We start from the raw sequence: 25,617 nt of genomic DNA, 5'->3' as shown, positions 1-25,617 counted from the left end.
TCTAGAATGCCCAAGCCCTGAATCACCTGTGAATTCAGATTTTGCACTGGCTGCTCAAGGGAGGTGCAGTGTCCCAATATAACCATTAGCCTGTGAGGTAATTAGTATTGTTCCCAAGGTATTGTTATTTCTGATTAAGTTCTATTAACCGTAGAAAAACCTAACAGGTGATGAACTGGGATGAGAAGCTCTACCATTTTTACCCTGAATTATCACTGGCCTGAACCGTAACCAAACTGCAACAAGTGTCATGAATGTGTGAGAAGCATAACCAGGCTGAAAAATACGCAGTTTTAAAATCAAAAGCTGTCATTGAGAAACATCAGAAGTGTCTTCCTAACTCACCAAAATCAATAAATGTAGTTGGAAGTTTCACCCCATTGCTCTACTCTTCATCCATTTGAAAACAACCAAATCAGTTCAAACCATATTTACTGAAAAAGTCTCCAGGCCAAGACTTTCCCAGCCGTTTCTACCTATGACAGAGCTAAATTTTATGGCTGGGTAATTAAACCTGTGAAAGGGATGTTTAGAATAGAAATAATGACAGACCCTCAATTGCGGCAGTGCCAGTGGGTGCTGTTACAATAATTAAAAACAGAGCATAAAGCAGCTGTGCAGAGACTAATTTCAAGCAACCATGTGTGATTTTTGTGCCTTCTTCGCTCTCAGGAGATTCACACATTTGGTATTTTGCACAGAGATGCATTTTTATGATAACTTGTTGAAGGCTTTTTTAAGCATGAAATGAGGTATTTTTAAATTTAACCTCAGAATAACTGCATTTAATTAAGAAAACTATTGTGGATAATGGGAGCCCAGAGAATTGCTTTTGTCACTGAAATGAAGCATCAATCCATAACCCCTATGGTACATGGATAAGCACTGAATGAATTCATGCTCCATTAGCATTAGAAAAATGTTTTAAAATATATTTTGTCTACTCTTTATTTTAACTCAATTAAAGGTATGACAAAAGACATCAGAGGTACAAAAGATATGGACTGTCAAGCTGCCTGATTTACCAACCAGTGCGACGTTGTTCTCCGAATACATTCTCTGATGCTTTTTTAGTCCGGTTTTAATTGAATCAAATCATAAGGCTTTCATCAATTCCCTTGGGAAACCATTCCATAATCGCCGGCCTCGCTCTCAGGACAGGGCTGTTTCTAATCCTCAGCCACAATTTACCTTTGTTCATCAGTTTGCATCATCCACCAAAAATGGAGAGAGAGATATGATCTTTCTCCATGCTTGTCTAGGCCCTTTCACATGTGGAAAGCATTGCTTTTTGATGGACCTTAAAATTAAATGGCACTTTTTTTTTTCCCCTTGAATTCAGTGCAGCTTTGGGTTACTTAATGGCTGTTAGAAACTCAGTAGAGAGACCTCACATGTTGTTGCGTTTTGGGGGGTTTTTTTTTGGGCATGCAAAATAGTGGCTGTTGAATTTTTACCTCCTTCATGACAAGCTTGTGGTGTCATTTATATTAAATGCGTTTAAATCCCAGAGACCAGTCCTTAATAGTTTATGTCACAGGCTTTGTACTCTAACATGCAGAACCCCCAGCAGTCTGACACAAAGCTACCGACACCAAGGGAAATACCCACATTGCCTTTTTAGGGTCAGAATCAGGCTTTAAAGGTAAGATTATTTTTTACAATTGCATGTGGCTTCCTTGATTTCTATTGAGATCAGCGGGAACAAAAAACAAAGATCCATTGTTATTGCCGATAATGTATTCACCAACTACAGCGAGGTCTCATACTGGATAGCAAGAAGGAGCTGTGCCAGCTTTCTCTGATAGGTGTCAAAATCTCTTGGTTAATAATAAATAAATGTATGCTTATTATGTGTACAGTACTTTACACAGTAGAGTGCTTTACACACATCAGCTAAGAAAAGCTTATGACTCTACGATAGTTCCTCCCGCCCACATAGCCGAACATACACTTCTAAAAAAATTTTTGTGGAGCTGTTAGACGGCAGTATTAATACACAAGCCTTTGGATATGTCATCAAGATGACATCCAAAATAACAAGCTGCTTGTCCAACCTGCCTCCTCCCAACTGCTGTCATCTTTAAGGTTCATCTGTCACAGGGCTCCGGGTTCTAATAGCTCTGAAAAACTAGTAGATACACGTAGCCCCAGATCTGCCACCTTCTCTCCAACCCACCTACATCCTCTCTTTTTATGCTGAAATGCAGAAAAAACACAAATTTCGTTAGGAGTTCTTCTTTCCCACCAGCCACCCCTCAGGCCATTGGCTGCTGCTTTTCTGCTCTGCCTCTCTTCTCCACTTGTCCCATATATTTGGAAATTATGCAATATAGACATGAATAATAACAACATATATTAATATTTCAGTTTGTTAATGCCTATGCGGCATTTCAACAAGTCCAAGATGTTCTAGCACTTATGTCAGGTATCCATACACTAAAAATGGGATAATGGGAAACATTCTGTGTTTTGCAAATTCCTCCTTTTAACTGCATAGGCTCCCTGTTACGGTGGCTGGCTCTAGAAACCTGCTATAATAATTCAGCACAGGCTTTGGGATTGTGGTTTGTTCTGATGGCCATTATTATTTATGTCATGCACACCACATTTTTAGAGCCATATTGCTTTTGCTCATAAAAACCACATGGCTATAAATCTAAAGCGTTAAAGTGTCTCCAAGGCTAGAACTTAAAATAAATCTCGAGGCAGTATTATTCCCAGTGTTGGAGGACTTAGGTGACAACAGGCTATTTTCAAAAGGTTCCTTCCTTTTTTTTTTTTTTTATTGTATCCAGACTGGTTCTCTAAACACTGAAATTGTGGGCAATGGTCATTTTGTGGCATTGGAGAGTTGGGTGACTGTCAGTTCTGCAAAAACTAATGGCACAAAATGTCTCCTTGGGAGTAAAGTCAGGAATACTAAATGCTGCAGAAAACCATGGAGAACTTATAGTCTCCCTGAGATAACCTAGCTTAAGCAGTGACGTTTCCGAGGAGGGTTTCTGATCCAGCATCTCCGAACCACTGAACATGCTAAGTGACCTCTGGGCCAGGAAAGGAACTGGTCAATGCGCGTTTGTGTAGTGCCTACTGCAGCAGAGTCCCAGGCTTGTTTGGAGAATATTGCTGCTTCTGAAAGAAAGAACAAAGGAGGCGGTGCAGCATCCAGGCACCGAGTTTGCATTGCGTTAGCAGATTAAACTACAAATTCACATATATTTAATTGCATGCACTAGATTTTGAAGAGTTCAAATAAAGGTGAAAATACTTGAAGAAAGCTAACTATTTATGCTACTTTCTCTCCATAGTATGTCCATTCCTACACGGAACATTTTTCTAATGAGATGTTCCAAGAAATCCTGAAGCATCTCTGTCGGTGTGCTGATGACTTCCAACAAGCAATAAGGCATGATACGTGGAGGCAAATGTTTACTGATCTCTTCCTAGACTGTGATTACGGAAAGGTAGGCAAAACAGCTCTCAGCCTGATTTCAATATGGTGATGCTTCCAGTTTGGTATTTCTCTGGGTCACTGCCTTCTTTTTATTCTTCACAACTCCAGATACTCTCTTTGTGCTTACTCAGTGTTATTTTAGAGGACAATAGCTGCTGCATTGTCTTCAAATTCGGAGTTCTTAGAGAAATAGCCAATAGCCTATAAGCTGATGGCTAATTAGAAATCGAATGACCTAACGTGATGACTCGGGGCTGAAGTTTGATGATTCTGGAGAAGAAATTAGCCATGAACTTTGCTACGTCTAATCATTACCTGTTCGCACAGCACATTCAGAATATTTGGGTGCTAAAAAAAGACCTCAGAAAAGATAACCTGATATAGATTGACCTTAACAAATGTGCACATTACTACAATAGTAACATATATGGTGATAATTATGTTGCATTAATTTATACACCTTTAGGCTTTTACCAATAAATCTCATAATAGTTTAAATTTAAAATGCAAAATAATCTATCTTTACAACCGCTCTGAGAAAAGTACTGTGAACTTCAGCCACAGTTTTATGGGCAGGAAATTAAAATACAATGAGTCAGTTACAGAGCTGGAACTGGAACTCAAAAGCCATAATTTGGTTTTCAGCAGCTCTAAACTCTATCGGCCTCTGAATACACCTGCATCCCCATTTAAAAAAAAAAAAAAAAAAGCTAGACTTATTAGAAAACCAGTAAACAGTAGGAGCTGAAGAATCAATGGCATAAGCTCTTGCTAAAAAACTTGGGCTCCATCCAAAAAGTATGGTACTTATTATGAGCAGCCTCGGTTAGCCAGTTGCTGGCTACTACACAGCAAACGGTTGCCATAATCTTAGTTTTCTCCCCTACATAAATTATATATTCCATCCAGCACTCCTCTAGTGATGTTTACAGCATGCTTCCCCAGAATGAACTGTGCTCTACAATGTCATGCTAATAATGTCATTACCTCTAAGAGAATGGAATTACAGAGCACGTTTCAACACCAGTGTGTTTTAGACAATAGCAGGCAAGCTGCTGTTTCAGGGATGAGGAAAGAAATGTGTCTACTTCTCAGTCGGAAGACATTTCATTTTCCTATTGCTCTGTCAAGAAAAGCTACGATGGACCCTCCTGAGTTGAGTAATATATAAAGCTGAGTCCTATCTTTGCCATGCATTTTGAAAGGATCCCTTCTTTCCCTTTCATGTTTGAATGTGACTTTCTTCCTGTTATTTCTGTGGCAGTAATCACCATCTCCATGCTACTAATCCCAGTGGAATCTCAGAGGCAAAGAGCCAAAAATGCTAGCACAACATAACAAGAGTGAGCAGCTATCAGCACAGACGCCATGGCTGCCCGGAAAAAAATGATCCGAGCACAAAACACAGTTGCTGTTTCTAGCCTCTGAGGTAGCCTTGCTCTGCAAACTGGGTTCACTAAACTGTAGTGCGGACCATGCAGTTCTTTTAAACCTGACCTGGTTTCTTTTGTATAGCTCTAATAAGTCCTGCCATACTGTACCCACAGGGAAGATAAAAGATGCAAACTAACCCAAGGACTTCTACCACTTGAATGTGATCCATTACCTGTAGTACTCATTCTGCAAAGCACAGCAAAGCAGTTGTTTCAGTTCCCAATTTACATTTGTTTGGTAGCAGGCAGTTATTCCAGTCTGCATGGTGAGCGTGGCTGGCTCCCTCAGTGAGTTGCAATTAGGGCCAGGGAGCTGAGAAAGCAGTGTTTAAATTACAGTCAAATTAGAAGGTATCCACATGATCATTATTATGATTTCAAATGCATGCATCCAGAAGGATGGCAGCTCAGCCAGAACAGCCTGGACTATACAGTGAAGCAGAAACTTTCCAAGACAATACCAGAACACAGTTGAAGCATGCCCAAAAAAGGCAATAGCTCTGTGAATTTTAAGCTTATTGTCTCTCTGTATTCATGTGCATCAAGTATAGTTTCTTTTATACAGTATAGCAGAATCTGCATTAATTTTTGGGGGCGTTTGAAGTCCAGGATCTTTAAATGTAACTAAATTCAATCAGAGATCAGTTTTCAAACTAAGGAAGTTTGAGACACTTCTGATTACCTTTCCTGCAGTACAGCAACAACGAAGTCTGCTTTCTCATGACCTTTTCTGAGTGTCTGTTCTTCCCATCTTGCTCACTAACAAGCATATTGTGGTGTTCGAGATAACACACATCCCATTTCAAGAAAAACAATCGAGCGGTTAAACACTGACCTATCACTGATTAAATGGCAAGTCTGGTTTAGTCTGTGTTTGTAAAGGAATTACTCATAGATCACAGAGCATTGCTGAAAACAACTGAGAATCATCACCTGCCAATATCTAGGTGACAAGAAAATTAGGTCAACATGTTTCAATTCTCTAGCCACCAGAGTTGGCACTCATTAAAAGTGGAGACAAGTTTTGGGCAGTTGTACAAACACAGATGGTCGGCTGTTATTTATAGTGGGTGCTGTACCTGTCCTGCCGACACGACTCAGTACGAAGGGCTGATGGGCAGGAATCTTTCATCAGCCTCCCCAGTCACACACAAAGAAACATGACCTTTGCTAGTAAATTTAGGAACCCAGAAAGATAGTGTGACTGGGTGTAGGACCTTGGAACTGGTTTTGCTGTTGTAATGCTCCTCTCTCCTACAGATGGCTTTACTGTGACACGTTCCTCCCAAGGTAAGGTGTAAGGAAAAGTGTCCTGAAATAACAGAGACCTCTGGTAAAATGGCAAATCTGTATAAATTGTAAGTGTTACAACAAGGTGGAAAATATACCCCTGATTCATCTTCAGTAATTTCTGAAAAGGAATTTACTATTTTTAACAGTATCAAAAAATAAACTTATTTAATCTAAATCAAAAAAACCTCTTCTAGAATCAGAGTTATCAAAATCCTCCAAGTGTATTACTTTAACATGACAAAAAAATATCTGAATCCCCAAACAACAGTTTTATTTTCTTTTTAATAGTACTTCATTCATTGATTTACTTTTTTAATAAAACAAAGCTTTGCATTAGTGCTGCCAGCTTCAAGGCAACCAGCAGATGATTGTGACAAGTAACAGCTGAGGCAATTTAAAGGGAGAATTAAGTGTGTGTAATGGAAATACTGAATGGAGAATCCAAAAACTATGCAGTGATCTGGTAACATCTTCAAAACCATGTTCTGTGTTTGTATGTCTACTAAATGGATGCAGAATCCAATCTGATATATTCAGGTGAAAAACAGAACAGCATAAAGAAATGTTTGCATGGGAATGTGCAAGATATTTGTAGATTAATGTCAAGAAGATGAAGATACTGGGAATCAGGGCCTGCATCTTTTAAGTTTAGGGACAGAATTATGTGATGACATTTGTTGTTTCAAACCCACACATGCCTGAAATTGAACTGTAACTTCCAGCATTTTTTTACCAGCAAGAATTAAGTTACAGGAGTCTGAAACACTAAAACTGGACTGGACGGCAGCTTACATTTCAGATCTGATCCTTTTCTCAGAATTTGCAAAAAGCTTTCTATTCCCTATAGAGGAAAGGTGTTGCAGTAACAGAAAACGTGATTTATTCACTTAGCTTTCAGTATTAGCTTCCTTGGGAGGCACTTCTCCACTAAGTGATAGGTCTCAGTAGTTTTCAAATCCTCTGTTCCTAAATATTGATGCCATTAATTACGGGTTTAGATTATAAACAACGCAGTCATCTTGAGCTCATTTGCAGAAACGAGCAGCAAACCTTCTTTATTTCTTCAGCCTAAGGGTAGGAAAAGCTTGGTGAATTTTACATTTTGTGGTCTTTAAGCGCGAAATGTGAAAAAGGAATCAATAATTTGGTTGGAAAGCTACTTGCTGCAAATAATGAACTTAAGTAAATCTTTTCTAATTAACCACTGTATTTCACTAATGGGAGGGAGATGACAAAGATAGCAGGACTTAAATAATGACAACAGGAATTCATCATAAAATGGAAAAGTCGGAATTGTTTAGATTTTCTTTACTTTTTAAACTGACAAATTCCTGATTGGAAATGACCCATTTAATTGTCTTTTCCTGGCTTTATTGTCTATATTCACTCACCCTGAGCAACAAGGACTTAATAAACTCTGCATGTTCCTCTGCAGTGGAACTATGGACACCTCTCACCTCTGTGGTCAAATGTGTATGAATTTTTAAAGGGAATTAGGGAGGTTGTCATAATAGCTCTGATTTTCGGACTAAGTATTTTCCCAGGCAGTTGCCAATACATAACGCTTCAAAGGAAATGATGGGGCACAAAACCAAACTACAATGTGCAGTCACTAACATAACGTAGCACAGCCCATAACATGTGAAAATTCTTCCACAGTACTGTCAGGCAATCAGTATCAGTTCTGAAAGTGTGAAATGTTGAAGCTTTGATCTTTACATGAAGAACTCCTTTGGCAGAAGCGGTTACAATCATCCAACTGTAATTTGCCAAGAATATGCAAGAGGATGTGCCTGCAAAGCAGTATGTATGAGGAGTTCCAACTAAGCCCAGAAAAGAAATTTTTGCCCCTATGAAATAAATTCACTTCTTTGAAACTCATACTGATGTTCTGGTAATGAATAATTTTCAGTCACAGGTAATTCTTAGCTAATGGTGCCTTTGTAGACCTGCAAATGTTGAGGTAAGTCCCAAGAACCAGAGAAGAAAATACAATAATTGTGATCTTTTTGTCTAGGTTGGTCTCTTAGACAGGCAAAAAGTACTTGCTCTGCTGGCAGACTTTTATGACAGAAGCCCGGTGATTGCTAAGAGGCGATTCTGTAACCCAAGACAGTGTACGTATATGGGATGTTTCAACTGGGGTTAAAACATTAGGAGGTCACACAAGGTTGTATAGTTAATATATGTTTTATAAGTGTTACCAGAAATTGACAGAGCCTAAAAAAGGACCCAAAATGAATGCTGTGACCTATACACCATAAATTGCAGACATGTTTTGCAAACTGTGATGCAATGTTCAGAAATACTTCAGCATCCAAAACTTTCCCTTCCTACAAAATTCTCAATTGCATTTTGGAAGTAGGATTAAAGAAAGACTAAGTTTCCTGAAACAATTGTTCTTACTGGGCAATATTAGAAGTTAATTTCATGTTTACACTAAAATTTCTCCAGGAACATGGAAGGATAAAGAAAAATCAGAGAGAATCATCTACATGAAAGTAAAATATTTTTAAAATATTGGACATTAATTAACTGCTAAGATCAAATGCAAGGCAAATTACAGCTTTCCTTCTTAGTATTATGAACTATGAAACATATTTATTTCAAAAGAAATATGGTGTAATACACAATAACAAGTGCAGTTCTCTGCAGGCAAAGACATTCTGAGGTTTTGTGTTTCTGAGATGCATATTTGTAGAAGGTACTTTCTGATAGTTTGTATTTACTTGGGAATACCTTTTTTTTTTTTTTTTAAATTTTCCTATGCAATGCTAAAGAACATAAAACCAATGCAAACTATCAACTTATCAATATTTTTTTTCTATTTTAGGGCCAATAATTGAGCTGCAAGAGATTGAGCTTGCGGATTTATGGGGAGGCCTTGGTGACCAGGAAGTTTGTGAAGAACTCAGTGAAAAGTTAGTCTTGTCTCAAACAGGAATTTCTGAGGGAGAGGTTTTCACATATGAAGCTGTAGATGATAATGAACAAGGCACACACCAAATGAGAACTGGTAACAGAGAAGGTCTTTTTGAACAAATGGGCCTGAGTGAAGCTGAGACTGGAGGAATTTCGAAGGAAGAAAACCAAGCAGCAGAATCAAGTGATGCTGAAGTGAGAAAGGAAGGTGAGGATGCTGTGTCAGCGGTGAAAAGCACTGATTTTGAAAGTAGTGATTTGGATGGAGATAAAATGCAGAGTGAGAAATCCAGTTTCCATGAAGACGTCAAAACTGAGAGGCAAACTGAGTCTGCAAGTGCAGACAAACAGGAGGAAGCGTTCCCAGGATCAGCCTCTACTGGGTACAGTCTGAGTAGAGGTGGAGAACCTGGATCTGAAAAACAGGTGGAGGAAGAGGAATTTAGCCCGGGTAGAGAGCCTGATATAGAAACAAATAGGGAAGAAGATTATTGTATCTTGGACAGAGAACCTGGCTCAGAAGGGCAAGTTAGTCAGGAGAAGGACAATTGGATTGCAGAGGCAACCAACACAATTTCAGGGCCAACACCTGAAGCTACAACCATGACCTCAGGAGACAGAGCTGTGGCAGACATGGACACCATTGCTTCAAAACAGGATGCTCCAGTTGCAGAGGTTGTGAAAGAAACTCCTGCAGGAAAAGAGAGGTTTTCTAGGCAGCATGGCAGCCAGTTTGGCCAACAGACAAGCTCAGAGACAAGACTGCAGGATGAGGACCAAGGTAAAGGCAAAGCATTCTCCTTTATTCTGTCAGACCTTTGTCTTTTTCTACATATATATGTGGACTGGTTTAGCTGCAGGTATGTTCCTCTCCCAGGATGGCAGGTGAGTCACTTTGCTGGTGATCTGTATTCAAGGCACTGAGCAGCCACTTTAATTCAAGTAGGGACTTTCTGAAGCAGCAGCATTTTTATAATAAGGAGAAACTTTATGTTCTGTTTCACTCTGTAATATTAGTAGCAAGACAGGAGCCTGAGCATGTTAAATATAGAAATTACTTCTAATATTTTTTAGACTGTGATTGCCCATAGGGAGATATGTCATGGGATCATATATCAGGAACCTTTTATTTTAATTTCTCACTGTATTTCCAAAGGAATATCATACTTAATTGTGTACAAAGGCCCTTGTTCTAGGAAGGCTGTGGTCGGGCAACTGTGTGTTTCATAAAAGGTACTTCCTTAAACATACTAGAAGGACCAATTTCCTTGCTAGCGCTCTGTGAATACACTCTTGTGGCTCACAGTTTAAAACACTGCAAAAACTGGGTCTACATTGCCAGAGCAGTCTAGTGACAGACTTACTACATAAAGGGCTGTAAAGCTGATGGTACAGCCCATCGGTACCTACAGCTTTCTGTGGTTAACTTCCAGTTCTCAGCACTAACCTGTCGTTCAGCCAGTCCCCAGATGCACACATCCCATGTTGTTTGGGGCATGCAGTATGTCCATCCCACCCCGTTCTTGCAGAAATGATGGTGTGATGGTATGATGCTCTTTGAGAGAAAGATGGATGGAAACAAGAAGTCTGAATATAGTTTTGAATCTATCTTGGAAAAAAAAGTTATCTTACTGCTCTTGCTAAGATGGATATTTGTAGCTGGGCTTAAGAAATGTAACATTCAGGAAGTGGTATTTCCAGACAGTAAAAATAAATAGCTGCTGATAACAAGGGTAACTTCAGAAACACAGAGGTAGATTTTACATATTAATCAGCAGGGTGCTCAGACTAGTAAGCTCTGGTTCACAGAAGATTTCTTTTTCAAATTGCAGGTCCAGCACACTCAGACAGACAGGATTCTCCAGCTGAAGCTAGCCAGGAGTTTGAAGTCCCATGGTCAGGTGACTGCTCATGTCAGCTCTTTTCATCTGCTTTAGAAACTACAGCTCGGACATATGTATTTAAAGGCTTCTATAAAAGCTGTATCTTCTGTCTTTTTTAAAAGCGTGTATCATTACAAGGTATATTTTATCTTTCATCAGGTGACCTTCTGACTTCTGACCTAAGGTGCAGGTACAACAGCTATGGAGAGAGAATTCCAGAGGACTGGAAGTGTGAGAACACTAGATTTCCAGGTATTTGGTCACAAAGTTGTGTGTTCACTTGGGTGCATAGTGGCTGGCAGTGTCTGCAGACATGCCAGTACTGCTGTGAGCTGAAAGTATTGGTAAGAATACAAACACTAATTCCTGAAGCTGACTTCAAGGCAAGAGCAGTGTAGTCTTTGTCTCAGAAGGCCACCTGCTGTGTAATTTCAGCTCACCTGCATTTAGTGACTTGACCTGGTTGTATCATAGCATTCATGCTAGACTGGAGCATAATTCTGAAGAGGTACTATTAGAAAAGTGTAAGCAGATTAAGGCCTTTAGTCAGCATGGAGTCAGACTGTATCAGCCATAATTTCACTGGATAGGAAGTGCAGGATTCAGGACTGCATTGGTGTCTGCCACGTGGCTGGCTTTCGGGCCTTTGGCTTCCTGTGACACACTGTGCTTTCTGCCTTTCAGACTTACGTCCCATCATGGCAGAGATTCAGAACCGTTGGGCTTCTTGTACTAGGGGTGCCTTTGATGAAAGCTGCCTCAACCTGCCACAGTTTGTACAGCTCATGGAGACATTTGTTGGTGAAGACATTTCTCTGCCTACTGTGAAGAGGCTTACTGCATTTATCAAAGAAGAATACAAACAGACAGAAGAGGAAAAAATGGAACAACTAGAAAAAGTAAATATTGATAAGTTCTGCTGATCCCATGTGCAAACAAAAAACAAGCAATTGCCTGCAGACACTTTTAATTACATCAACTTTTAATCTCATGCTGGCAGAGCTATTCACTTGCTGCCTTGCATTCTCTATTTCTTCAAGAGACCTTTTACCCCTTTGTTTTCATAAGAATCCACCCTCCCTAGCCCTTAGCTCTAGAAGTGATGACAGGCTGATCCTGTAAGAAGTTGTCTGTCTGTTCTAGAGCTGGACTCAGTGAGACAGCAGGTTGATAGTCAATTGTGAAAGAGCTCAAAACATTCCATTGTGCTTATTCACCTCTATAATAGCCAAGAACCTGATCTCTGACCTAGTGCACTGGCATGTACATATGAGGTTGTGGATGTTTTAGGGAGGATTTTAAAACAAGTATGTTTGGTTTTGCTATGTGCATGGCTGTATGTGAATGTACACGTGTTTCTTTGTGTTTGTTATCAAGGTGCTCTTGCTATCTGTTAAAAAAATATATTCTCCTTCAGCAATATCCTCATGCACCGCAACAGGGTGCCCCATATCACTTCAGTGTACAGATATATTTCGTGGTGGGTCTGTCCATAGTAGCCTCTCTAGCTACATTTTCCTCAGACCTCTTTCTAGTTTCTCTCTGTGCTGCTGACCTAATTTGGGTGAGATATTAGATCTGACGTCTCTGCTGTCCTCACACTGAACACAGCACACGCTGCCAATGTTTTGGCCTTTGAGAGAATTCCACTCCAGCCATTTATCACTGTATGCTCGGCAAAGACTGGGTTTAAAGGACAAATTGTACATGCATTTGCTTGGAGCCCACACACTACTGGGCGGCACCAGCAAAATAACAATGTACGGAAAGACAAACTGTCAAATCTTCGGTGTTACTAACAAGGCTGTGGTTAGTTCTTGCTAGGAAGATATCTGCATTCTGGGAAACTTCTACTAACCTGAGTTGATCTCACTTTAGATCCAGCACGCACTTCATTTGTTCACTGGGAAATAACCATCTGCAGTGCTGATTCTGCCTGGTAAAACTGAACTGTCAGCTGTGTTTAGTGTTTCCAAATATCTCTCAGGTTTCCAAATATCTCTCAGGTTTAACGATTCATCTCCAGGTCTGAGCTGTGTATTTACAGGTTTGGCCTAGCCCATAGGAATTATGTGATCAGCGTAGCACTGCACTTTCCATGCTTGTGCAGACACTGAGCATCAGTGTCCAGGAATTATCAAAAAACAGCTGCTCCTCTGTTGTAGGTTCACCACATCTCTCGCTTGGCCCGACGGAAACTGCTTCTGGAGGCACTTTTCGAAAAGTGGGACAACAATGCATCCGGGTTCCTGGATCTGGAAGAGGTGGATGCTGTTCTAAGTACATTCAAGGAAGGGATGGAAAAAGAAGCCTTGAGGAAGGGTAAGGAGGCAGTTCTGCTCTGAGAGAACAATGTCAACACAGTAGGCCTTGAACCATTCAGTGACAGTGCTAATGAAGTTGTTGGCAAGCACCAGTCATTTTTTGGTTTTGCAAGCAGTCACAAGCGTACAAGGTATGATGTATAAAATAAAAAGGAACAGTTATCCAGACCTGCTTGTTAATGCATAGCTCCATCCCCTCCTCCTGTGCGAGACTCCCTTGCGACCTATTCGCAGTCAGAGAGGTAGCCCAATGCTTTCATGACATTGTGATATGGCAGTGAAAAACACACGTAAAGCTGAGGACAGGTTTCACACTTCTAGTCTAGCCTATCTGTGTCACCCAGCTATTTTTAATGGATACATTTTACTGTGCTATCTGCAGGAACGTATCTCATAGGAGAGAACACCAGCTTTCCTTATGGGTCTCAAATGGCCTTTAGTCATCCACACCATTGCATGGTTCTCATCAATTAGATAGCAACTTCAAGTCTCACTTCTCTGTTGGTTCATTTCTCCAGATAAACGTAGCAAATTTGGTCCTTGACAGAATAGACCTGGGTCAGACAGAAGTGCTTCACCTGGACCTGTCTGGCAGCCTCATACATATTAACACATGGGCATTAGGTGCTCTGAAATACTGTATTGGCAATTAAGAACACGGCTGCATGTGCACTTGGGTGGAGAGGACTGGTTTATTCATCTCCACGCATATCTTCAAGTTGCTTGTTCTGCCACATGTTACTGAAAATGGCTCATTTTGGCAACCTCCAAAATCTTTTTATCCTTTAGCTCACTTGAGGCAGCTGGTGGGTTGGGGAGTGCACTGGCATGCTACGGTAAATTGTCTCCAAGCTGCGCAGCCACAGAAGAAACCAGCAGTTCACAGCTCTCTTGTATTCAAAGCATGCCAGAACACACTACAGAAATATGGAAGGACATAGTCCCTTCCGTGAAGGGCTCATAAACTAAAGGACAAATAAATAGAAAGGTAGCATAACCATAATCAATGCCACCCACAAGCAACATAAAACTATTTCTAGCAGCTTCAACCTAATCTCTCAAAGGCATCATGGAACAAGCAGGTCTGGGGGAAAGGTTCACAGACATCACACTCCTCCTGGATGAAAACAGGATGAAAAGTGGGGAAAGTTATTTGATTTTCCTTGAAAGTGAAAAGTGTAACATTACAGATATAATGGGGAAAGTAATTCATTATGCTATAGCTCAGCAATGAAGGAACTGATCTTGCCATGTTCAACTTGATGTGTATTTCTTCCCTCATCTCTTCAAAGAGAGGAGAAAGCGGACGTGAAAATCCAAACATTTTTATAGCATAAAAAATTTCTCCATCCTAATTCTGTCAGAAAATCAGAACTTAGGTTTTAAAATATTGAATGTTCTTTAGATGATGGTCAGGATATGACAGCATTAACAGTCATCTCCACCATGATTGGGGCCAGTTAGTACTTGCTAGTTCTGCAGCTAAAATCGGTGATAAAATGCCCCAGCTTCTGTGGGGGGAGGAGGAGGGTCTCAGCTCCCATAAACATCTGTGTCTCAAGTGCACTGGGAGGCAATTGGGGCAGCTCCCTGCCTCTTCCTGTGCACCGTTAATCAAAGCATTTTGTATTACACTGTTCCTCATAGCCCAGTGTATGTACTGATCACAAAATACTCACTGCTTAACAGCAAAGTCACATTTCTACCTATATATCTTTGCTTGCTTGGTTTGCTAGTGGGAAGCGGCTCGACATATAGTGCATTTTCCTTTTCTTTCCTTCTCTGGATCCAACAGGATTTGAAACCAGGATGCAGGGAAAAAAAATCAAACTGATTAAAGTGTTAGTCATGGCGGTGCTGAGGAGAGGCACTGCCAGGAGCACGATCAGGCAAGCAGAGCTTGGGCTGAGCCCATGGTGGATCCCGGCTTTCCCAAGCCCCAGCCTGGGCAGGAGCTCCCCAGGGCGGGAGCAGCAGCAGCAGCAGGGCTTGCGAGAGCCAGCCCAGGAGTTGAACTGCTCTGTTAGACCGGCTGCTGATTTAAGTAACATCTAAATAGAAAGCGATAGGATAAATGTACATTTTCATGCTCAGTCTGTTAGGATTACAAGTCAAAGATGAGCCCCATTTGTCTCCAGGACCTCTGGGCAGATTGGAAGTTTGTGCACTAAAGTGAGTAGATAGAGGAAAGCAATTCTTGAGAATCGCTCTTTGACCCTTGTGGCGTTCCTCATTCCTCCTTCCTCCAAGCAAAAGGAAACTCTGCCAGACCTTTCTACTGCAGCTTATTTGCCCGTATTTGCGCCAGCTCAGCTGCAATCTCTGGGACATGAAAAAGGGGACTGGGGCACGGCTCCACTTCTCAGCCTTGTGCAAGATGGGAAGGAGCAGCCTCCATGCAATGACCTTTACTCCTTTGCTCCCCTGAGAGCTAACAGGCAGCACTTCACTCTTTTAGATGTTTTTCACACTAATTTATTCTTCTAAACTTTGTATTTCTTATAAAAGCTCTCTTGCTCCTTTTGCTCCACATCTACATCCCTCCGTGCAGTACAGGTGATTCCAGAGCACTCTTGTCCCAACCTCTATACGACTTCAGTAGAGCTTTCGTTTTCTTTGCTCTTCATTTATGAGATTTAGAACAATACAAATGTTATTTCAATAATTCACCAAAGGCACCTAAAGAGGGTGATTAAGAATTATAGTTACTTTGGAAGGCCTCAAAAGAAAAATATAATGTCTGCAAGTATGGTATGTAATGGAAAATCCAGGAATACGAGTCATCTGTGAAATCATCTGTAGACTCTGGCCTTCACATTTTTAATGGGATTGAGGAATAGTTTTTCTGTAAGGTCTCAACTACTGTTACTGTATGCAGGATGCCTACCTGCAGCCCAGTCTCACCAGCCCCTCCAGTGTCCATAAAATTTGGTTCTGATGTGAAGATATCTCTGATTATTGATAACTCCAAGCAGCTTTCCATTGACCTTTATTGTTTAGGTATGTTGCAAGGGTACAGAAGGGGTACAGAAGCAATGCCTTGCAGGTTTCCTTCTCAGTAGGTGAGAAAGCAGGCATCTAGCAGAAAAGGTGTATCCAGTCTGGAAGGTGGAGATTACCTGTCACAACAACTTACATTTAGGAAATAGCTCAAAGAAACCCGGAATGATGGACTGGAGTGCTCCAGCCAAAGCCAGTTTAGGGCTTGAGTCAAATCTTGCACAAGAAAAGCAAAATATTTTATTCAAATAGACTGTCCCTGTCTTTTTTTCTCTTTCTTCTGCTAGCAAAGAAACACCTTTGCTCCCGTTACCCACAGCTCAGTGGAGTGGGGAAGCTCTCCCCAAAGGCATTCCAGACTTTCCTTGAGTTACTTGCTTCTGAGTTCACTGGCGATGAGGATGAAGCTATTGATAATTTGGTAGAATTTCTGACCACAAGCGTGGAACGAAGTCACATGGAGTACCTGCAAAGCTTAGCCAGGAGGAAATGGCTGCACGATATCCAGCAAGCAGCTGAGACCAGCGGAGCAAGCATGGGACTGGTTTACAAAGCAGTGCTTAAGGCCCTCTCCCAGGTACGCATCCCAGGCAGCACAGGAGTCGTTCGTGTTGGGATTGTGACACTGACTTCAAACCCTGGTGCCTTTGAGTGGAAGTCGCAGGTAGCATGGGAAGCTGGTCTGAGGCTGGCTTCCTTGTGCTTTCTGCACTTAGCTGATGCGACCTAATGGTTATGGGCAGAAAAGAGTCACAGGTCAGCTCTGCGATACAAGAATTCTCATCCATGCTCTGCCAATACAGAATGCATCTCAAGGATACTTAGGTCTCACTTTTTGAAGAGCTGACCTGCATCAAATCTGGAAATCCATAGCTGTAGTTTTGGAGCTTCTGAAATGAAACACACCTGAGTCAGTTTGGGACAAAGATGGTTAATTTGTAGTGGAGATAGTTTCATTTTTAACTTGCCGCTGCAACTTTGGATGTTTGTCCTCACCATTGAGGCCCTCCTCAAAGCAAACCTTCTCTCATGGCAGCTGAACTGTTCTTACAATATTGTCTCAGTTTGTAATAGCAACTCTGGCATTTGTTTGTCTGATTGTCCCAAAGGAATCTCCTGTTGGAGAAGAAATCCACAGGAGTTTTGCTTAGGCACAGGGTATAATTAGGGATTATTTTTATATTAACTTCTCCCCATTAGCAGCAGGACAAAAGAAGTCCATTTTCCTTGCCAATCAAACTACCAAGTGTTTTTGCTTGTAACGGAGCGTAGCGGTCAGACACGATCACAGCATAGACACATACATGTCATGCAGTTGGTGCATGACATACAAAATCAGTGACCCAGAAGAGCATCTCAGCAAAAAATGAGACAAGTGCTAAGTACATGAAGTAAGTGTAATGGCCAACAGCTAATGTACATAATGTAACGGGAAACATTCGGTTGCTAGGACGCAGAAGCCCATGGGGATAACAAGAAGATCAGTGCATATATTGCCCTTTTGGAAGAGAACCAGCTCTCACCAGAGCGGGGACAGTTTCTCCTACGCTATGTGGCATGTACTGCAGATGATGCTCCATACGTTCTAAACCAGATACTTTACAGAGACATGAAAGGAGTAAGGTAAGAAAAGCTGCAAATAACTGTTCCGTTTTCCCAAAAATACTTGGAATGTAGGGGTACCAGGCAGTGGTTTGGGGTGCACTGGAAACAGCAGTTGATAGAGTACTCTGGAGAAGAATACCCCTCAGGGACCGCTGTGGAATGATTCATTATGGTATACGTGCCCTTATAGTTTGTATGGTCTACTTAGAACTGCTCTGTTTGGGATTTCACTCCTTTCCTTGGGGAGATTAGCTCACAGTCTAATAAATCTCATCCTTTAGTAAAAGTCTATTATATTGGACCTACATTTTCTTCTTTAAAAATTAATTCCCTTACACCAGTTTACATCCACAGGGTATTTTTTGAGAACAGTGCCTTTCCTTCCCTAGTGTTTACACTATAAATGGCTTTCATGCCTCTTTATTTCTTGTTTTCAAAAGCTAGACATATTTGTCTCTTTCTTTAAATATTGCTTCTTCTAACGTATTAAATGTAACTGCTGCTCACTTCTGTATTCCCTTTTATTACATTCATTAGTTGATGTTTTTAAAATGTCCTAAGGATGAAAAGAATCTTATTTATTACCACTGTCTTTGGGATGCAAGTGGTAAATGTGGTATTTCTGGGCGTGGTCAGAATAAGGAGCTAACACCTTCCTTCTCTGATGCCAAAAAGCAGGGAGAGATCAAAGCTGCACTATTTATTGCTTTGCTAAAGGTTTTCTGCTACTCTGAACAAACCCTCTCATAAGTTCATTTTTCAGCTTTGCAGCTGTTGAAGAGGGAAAGCCAATCCATGTTCCAAGAGTTGAGCTCCACGGAAATATCCACTTCTGGAACTATGACCGCCCTGTGGAGGAGAGAAGAGGTTCTCTCCTGGTACTGCCATTGCATGATGCTCGCTGGAGAGTCTTTGGCATTCTAGGACTTGACACTCTTCGGGACCAGTGTGAGAAAACCATCTTTCTGAGCCATGAGATCAGTTTCTATCAGGTGGGCACCATCAGAAAGCAGTTTGTTAGACCACTCTTCAGAAAGCTGTGTAGGGACCATGTGAATTTTACATGTTCGTTCTGAGTAAACCTAAGACGTACAACTAAGAAAAGAACTTGAGGACACTTTTTACTGTATATGGTGAAAGTGGTGTGAGCAGAACTCCTTATCAATATCTTACTGATTAGCATCTTATCTGTAATTGATTATGAGGTATCACTTAATCGATAATTTATTTAAGCTCCTCCTGACTAGTAAATTAATTGCACTTTTGTGCAAAGCTTTTATTTCCTGAAGCTCTGAACCTCATATTTGTGTTTGTTTCCATAAACTGGCATGAAGTCTTACTTTTTATGTGGTGGACTAATTATAAGCAACAGCAGTCTGGATTTCTTTGGGATGCTCTTTAGAATCAGTCTCATTGTGGATGCATCATCTGGGCAGCAGGGAGCGCAGCAAGCCAACATTACTGGTCAGTCGGGCTATCTCCACTAAAAACCAACTTTGTCCAGTTTAGGACTTGGCTGTGGCCCGGGTACTCTGGAGGTTTAGAGCATTGTTTGATAAGGGACATTTCACAGTCACTTTTCAGCTTTACAAGTTCTGATTAAAATAATTTGTTACAACCATTTTCTTAATTTTGCTGCATGAAAGTTTCCCCAGCTTTTTCCGCAAATCGTATGGAACTGTCTGGCTCATTTGGAGGATTCTGCTTTCACAGGGAGTTTCTCAGGCATTCAGCAAAGCCTACCACCATGTCTGCAGACTGGAAAATGTCCTACAGATGACTGTTACTGCTCTGGACTGGTTGTATCCCAGGGCACCCAGCATCCACACTGTTACTACATACCTGGTGGAGCCTGGCAAAGACAAGGTACACAGCTTACTGCAGTGAAAAGGCCTGTAATAGTCAGGGGGTGACAAGGCTACTTTAGTGCCATTTCTAGCTGCCTGTGATTTCCCAGTGATTTTATCATAAAAACTGAAGCCTGCCTGAGATTCTTGTGCCTGCCTGTGCAACAAAAGGGCTACAGCTGTAGAGAGGGAAGGCTCCCTCCGTAAAGGAGGCCACTCTTCATTCTTTTCATTCTCCAATGTAAAACAAAGGCACTGCTAGTATAGCCTCTTCTCAATGCGAAAAGGGAATATTCTCCTACTTCAATGCTCACAGCTGCATAGCAACCAACAGAGCAAAACCCCACACCTATCCACCCACCCACCCATAGGTTAGCCAACACTGCAAGTCCCTGCTAAAGCTTTGCTGTTTGGGACCTCCACAAAGGGAGATGCTTCTCTGTGGAGATACTGTGCATTTCAAAATTATGCTATTTTATAGGAAAAAAAGAACGTGGTAACTAATGTATTAGCTGTTCATTCTGAACTAATGTCAGCAACCAAGACGTAAATACAGCCCAGGAAGTGGCCGCTCCCCATTAGCTAGCTTGTAAAGGCAGCCCCCTCCCTGCAGATCATATTCCGGTTGTTGAGCAGGCACTCCAGCCCTGGGAAGCTTGTCACCTCATGTACAAGTGAGTTAAGAAGACGAAAAGCACATGCAATATTTAGGACTGATCCTGTGTCATCACAAAGTCTGCATGACATCTGCTGTAGCCATAATTCAGCTGCTTCCTCTGATAAGCATGGTTTATGTTGGCAGCTTTCTGTTGTCATTCCAGGCTCTGCTCCGTCGTTAGCTGCCTGATAGCCAGGTCATTTGCTCCTCTCTCTGCTTTTCACATGTCAAGGCACACTGACATGAACATGACATGAGAAAGAGGACTGCAAGGGGATGGGAAAAAAGAAGGGAAACCTCTTCTTGGCCTGAGGGTGTTCCTCAGTGTGGAGCCCAGGGATGGATTAAATAGTCTGGCTGAGGGAGGTCCAGGGCACATTCTTCATGCATCTTGAGCAATACACGCTGGGAACAAAACCAAGCATTGTTGGGAGATGTCTTTAAACCATCCCACTGCACTTGAATGTACATAGGAGTTTCCTTTAAGAAATAAACAATTTCCTCCCTCCCCAAGCTCCAAAATGGCTGTTCCTTTCTTGGATGCAGCTAAACCTCCCTTTTCTCTCTGGCAGGCACATGACTACGCTCTGCACAAGGTGATTACTATGGATAATACAGGACAAAAAGAAATTCATAGCTCTCCTGTTCTTCTCCTCAGGAAAGAAAACCTCTTAAGGTAGGCTTCAGCACCTGCAATCGAACCAGTTCCCTCTGGCCCTAGACTCTAGCCTGCATCAGGCATGACCCACATTACATAAAGCCCATGGTAATGCAAGCCTGCAAGAGTGTCCGGCTGTAGCACCCTCACTATCAAGGCTTCTGGTGCGTTTGCATGTGACACTGAATTATGAAGGGGTGAGGAGTATTTTCTCCTTGAGTTTAGGCCTGCAAAAACTTAACTTCCAACTTAATGCTCACCAGCTGAGCTGCCAATCAAGCTCTACATCTGCTGTGAAAGGTTTGCAGGATTAGAGTCTACACTGAAGCATTTTGCTCTTCAGAACAGTCTGTCTTTTTTCCTGGCCATATTAGTCTCATTTCCTCCAACTATCTGTTTCCTTCCACTGCCCAGATCCTCACACATTTGTCTTTTAAGCATATCATCCTTATTGTCAAAGTTGGTTGAACAGCCATTTACTGTTCCACCAGATGTTTTTGCTTTTTATAAAACTCCATAAAACAAACATCAATGTGGTTATAAACAAAAATCTGTTTTTAAAGCAAGACTACAACCTAATTTGCATTTGTTACATTCTTAGGATTTTCAGCAATTGTCATGGCTAAGCAATGTTGTTTTCCACAATGCTGTTTTCTTCTTTTTGTATATGGCTTGAATGGCACTTAAAGCTGTGCATATTTCAATTTGAGGAAATAAACAATTGTTTAGTAATGCCACACCTTAGTTTCAAGAAGAAGAGATGAATGGCATCCTACTAAAATATGCTAAATAAATTACCAAAAGAAACCAAAATGGTAAAGTCTAGTACATTTTCCTCTCTTACTCTCATTTCAGAGTTTACCTATTTAAATGCGTAGACAGTTCAGAGGTCATTCACACTTCTGTCTGTGGGGAATACCACATTGCAGTACCTCTCCGGGACCTATCAGGACAAGCTCTTGGGATATTTGATATCAGCATCGGACACCACCAGAAATTACCACCTCATGAACACAAAGACCTACAGAAAATGCTAAAGATGGCCCAAGCTGCCTGCTCTGAGATACTGAAGATGTCTTTAGAGGGAACAGAACCAACCTATGTACTGGGTATTGTGCATACAGAGCCAAGATAGGTTTTTAGGGGTGAAATTAGGAATCTCAGTAAAGCCATGATCTAAAGTATCATTCTTACAAGTATGGAAAGACAAATACTAAACCTTACTACACGTAAGCTACCCTTGAGCAAGCCTAAGTGCTTAGCAGAGCCCGGTCAAACAGAATGTTTAGATTTTTACTCTGGTTCACAGGATATTTTATGCTTAATTCCCACTGAAATCAAAGGTGTGAAGCAAGGTGCTTTGTTGTATCAGGGATCTCACATGTCCTCCTCAAAACTGCCCCAACTAAGATCAAAAGAATTTGAATGTCACAGTTCCAGAATTACCTCCATGCCTGAACCCTTCATGGTCTCAGAACCTCTGCTTGCCCCTGAGGCCAAGTTTTGTCCCATTCTCAAGCACATACCCGTTTTTAAAAGTTTCATGGGATACTTGGGCTGTATACTAATCAATCAGTCAAGGAGACAAAGAGTTAATCATAAAGAGGGCAGAGCCTTTCAGTCAGTAACAAAAGCCTTGAGTAGCAGTTGTTTCTGAGAAACTTCTTGAAAGGTTTGCTTTTGATTCCAGAGGCAGAACATGTGGCAAATTTGAGGCATGCAGGGATTCTGTTCCACCGATTCATGCTTCAGGACCTGCGTGAGTGTGTGCAGAAACTTGATGCTGAGAGCTTTGCTGACATAAAGAGCTATGAAGAACCACCAGCTCTGGTACATAACATAGTTAAGGCTGTGCTGTTGCTTCTCCATCCAGACTGGAAGGGCTCGGAGGAGACTGAGAACTGGAGTCAGTGTATACTGGTGAGACTTCAAAATATTGGGACTTTGTTTTCTGTTCTTCCTCCCCCAAGAAGATATGGGGGAATTTGCCAGGGCTGAATTGGCAGTGAAATGATGTTACCTATAGATTTCCTATATGCTTGACCTTGCCATCTTTAACCCTCTCCTAAGTTTTTCACCGCCACCTGACCCTTTTTGTTCTCTGCATTGCAGAAACTTGATGACAATTTGATTCAGGAGATTTATTGCTTTGATCCAACTGCTGCATCTGTGCAAGTTCAAGCAGAGCTGCTGCTGGACTGCATCACTGGTAAATATCATAAACTGATTGTCAGATTACCAGACACAGCTCAGCAATGGAACGGTGTCACTGGCAACCTTCAGCTGAGTGCTTTTAAGGTCCTTACTTAAGAAGTTAACTTTGATTTCACAATAGATTAAACAACAGATGAGGGGTCCTAAATATCTGCAGTCTTTTTTGGTCAATAAATTTAATTGATAAATTTAGTACCAAAATTCACTGCCTTAAGGAAAGGGGAGCAGATCAGCTTTGAAACCTACCAGAACAAGTGATCTCATTGTAAACCCCCAGATAAACATCTGAAGAATGATTGGGTTTTGGCAAGTTACATGTAAAGACATATTAAGAATGATGGTTCTTTTGGCAAGTAGATCTACCTCAGAGTTCCATGGCCTGCCCAAGGGACTGACCCAGCTCCAAACGGGTCAAAGCAACACGATTGTGGGAGGAGAGTGTGAGCCCTCCTCTTTGTAAACACCATCTGCCAGGTGCCATTATACTGGAGCTGGGTTTCAGTCTGGTTTTCTGTCCTTTAATGAACGTGAGCTTTTTTGGTGCCAGAGCAGTCAAGAGGCTATTATTTTTTATAATATCTCTGCAAGAGAAATGACTGTTGTTCATATTGAGATCTCTCCTTTGATGATCTAATGCCAGACTGAGAGGCCTGTTAAAAATCAAATGTGGACAAGACTTGTTAATTTAGCTAGGGATATTTATTAACAGTACCCTGCCTACTGATGAACAGTGAACACTTAATACAGTCATAGTTCCCTTTCATGCGTTCTCCTCATGTATATTAGAGTAATTCACTGGCGAGAATGAAGCAGGCCTAGAGCATCCAGTCTTCCTCCAATTAGGGTTGTAGATGCAACTAAAATATACAGCTTTGGCAAACTGCTGGTATGCTACAAAAGGCTGGTTTCCCAGGATGGAACTTACTCAGAGAGTAGTGACAGATCAGTGGTGTGAATACGGGTATAAATCACAATTATAGGAATTCCTTTAAAATGAACACATGATGTATGTTGGATAATGCCCATATGTTCCATATACATGTGCTGCAATATAGACCAGAGCACAAACCAACCTACACTCTATCGACAGAGCAACCTTTAATGGTACCATTCTGTGGTGACCTTTAGCAGCATTTACTAAAAGAGCTCTGAAGGATATGACTCTTAAATCAAATCCGAGCTTGGAAAAAAAGCACTTTTCTTTTTTAATTATCAATTGTTTAGCATTAAAATATAGCAGTGCACTTTGTACAACAGGGGACCTACCACAACACAAAAGAAATTACAGTAAAAAGGCAGCACTCCTGGGCTTGACCACTTGCTGTCACACTAACGCTGTGTGCTTTTCAGATAGAATCATAGAATCATTTAGGTTGGAAAAGACCTTGAAGATCTTCAAGTCCAACTGTTAACCTGGCACTGCCACTAAACCATGTCCCTAAGCAAAGCGTCACCGTTTTCCAGGGTGGAATTACTGGACTCAGGGAAAGCTCTGCTGATGGGATGATCTCTGTTCGGTTTTGTAGCAACGCTGGTCAGTTTTGAACTTGGCTTTTGGAGTTACCTCTCTTTGTTTCAGGTGTACCCCGAGCGGCGGTGTGGCAGCACGGCTCAGCGCCCGCCGAGTACCTGTACAACTGGGTGCTCACCTGCCTGTCGCTCGCAGAGATCCCAAGTAAAAAAGTTCCGTCTTCAGCCCCGTTTGGTGCCCAGTTCTACTGTCCCCCCAGTTAAATCTCTAATTCCACATCTAACCTGAGTGATTCTGGCATTTCACATCTTTTATTAAATCAACTGTTGGGTATTTTTTATGCGTAGCCATTAAATATTTGTCTGTTAGGGATTATAAAGAAAAAAACAATACAAACATTAAAGGAAACGATTTTGCTAGGATAGCTACTAAATTTTAAAAATATGATTAAAGGTTTTGGGGCTGTGTTTTTTTTAATTAATTTTGATGGGGTAAAGAAAGAGGCAGGGACAAGTTTATGACTACCAAGCTGCAATGCTCATAAATGATACAGCAAAAATTTTCAAGATTCAGTCACCTTAAATTACTTTTTAGGAATAATTTTAAGTAAAGGTTGTTAATCAGCATTTTGTCAAGTTCTTCTAAACGTGTTGCAGAAAAGCCCTACATTTTTAATATAGCAGAAAAAACTTGATTGGGATAAAGCTTGAGATTACAGCCAACTACACCGTCTGCAGCAAGATTTCATCTTTCCAATAACGTATCGTTTGGCAGAATCACTTTTTTAATAAATTTTTGGGAAATTAAACTCTTCTTTCTTTCTTTCGTCGGCAACAAGCGATGCTTCCAGGT

At 41.2% G+C, this 25,617-nt stretch overlaps 1 protein-coding gene across 1 annotated transcript in view; it reads left to right on the top strand.

Annotated features, from left to right (window-relative positions):
• EFCAB5 (EF-hand calcium binding domain 5) overlaps window positions 1-25,132 on the top strand; it is a 40,731-nt gene extending 15,599 nt beyond the window's left edge. Inside the window, exons 8-23 of the mRNA XM_035889592.1 lie at window positions 3,312-3,467; window positions 8,201-8,300; window positions 9,017-9,886; window positions 10,938-11,006; window positions 11,148-11,240; window positions 11,673-11,887; window positions 13,154-13,310; window positions 16,600-16,889; window positions 17,763-17,935; window positions 18,681-18,909; window positions 19,631-19,783; window positions 20,995-21,098; window positions 21,936-22,189; window positions 22,771-23,000; window positions 23,193-23,289; window positions 24,874-25,132. Coding sequence (XP_035745485.1) covers window positions 3,312-3,467; window positions 8,201-8,300; window positions 9,017-9,886; window positions 10,938-11,006; window positions 11,148-11,240; window positions 11,673-11,887; window positions 13,154-13,310; window positions 16,600-16,889; window positions 17,763-17,935; window positions 18,681-18,909; window positions 19,631-19,783; window positions 20,995-21,098; window positions 21,936-22,189; window positions 22,771-23,000; window positions 23,193-23,289; window positions 24,874-25,028 — 3,345 coding nt within the window. The 3' untranslated portion in view covers window positions 25,029-25,132. The remainder of the gene's footprint in view (window positions 1-3,311; window positions 3,468-8,200; window positions 8,301-9,016; window positions 9,887-10,937; window positions 11,007-11,147; window positions 11,241-11,672; window positions 11,888-13,153; window positions 13,311-16,599; window positions 16,890-17,762; window positions 17,936-18,680; window positions 18,910-19,630; window positions 19,784-20,994; window positions 21,099-21,935; window positions 22,190-22,770; window positions 23,001-23,192; window positions 23,290-24,873) is intronic.
• The last annotated feature ends 485 nt before the right edge of the window (window positions 25,133-25,617 follow it).

This window comes from Egretta garzetta, unplaced genomic scaffold (assembly GCF_000687185.1).
Source record: "Egretta garzetta isolate BGI_Z169 unplaced genomic scaffold, ASM68718v1 scaffold112, whole genome shotgun sequence".
NCBI classification, from domain to species: Eukaryota; Metazoa; Chordata; class Aves; order Pelecaniformes; family Ardeidae; genus Egretta; species Egretta garzetta.
Note: the sequence above shows the minus strand (reverse complement) of the source record. Positions and strands in the feature narration are given on the sequence as shown.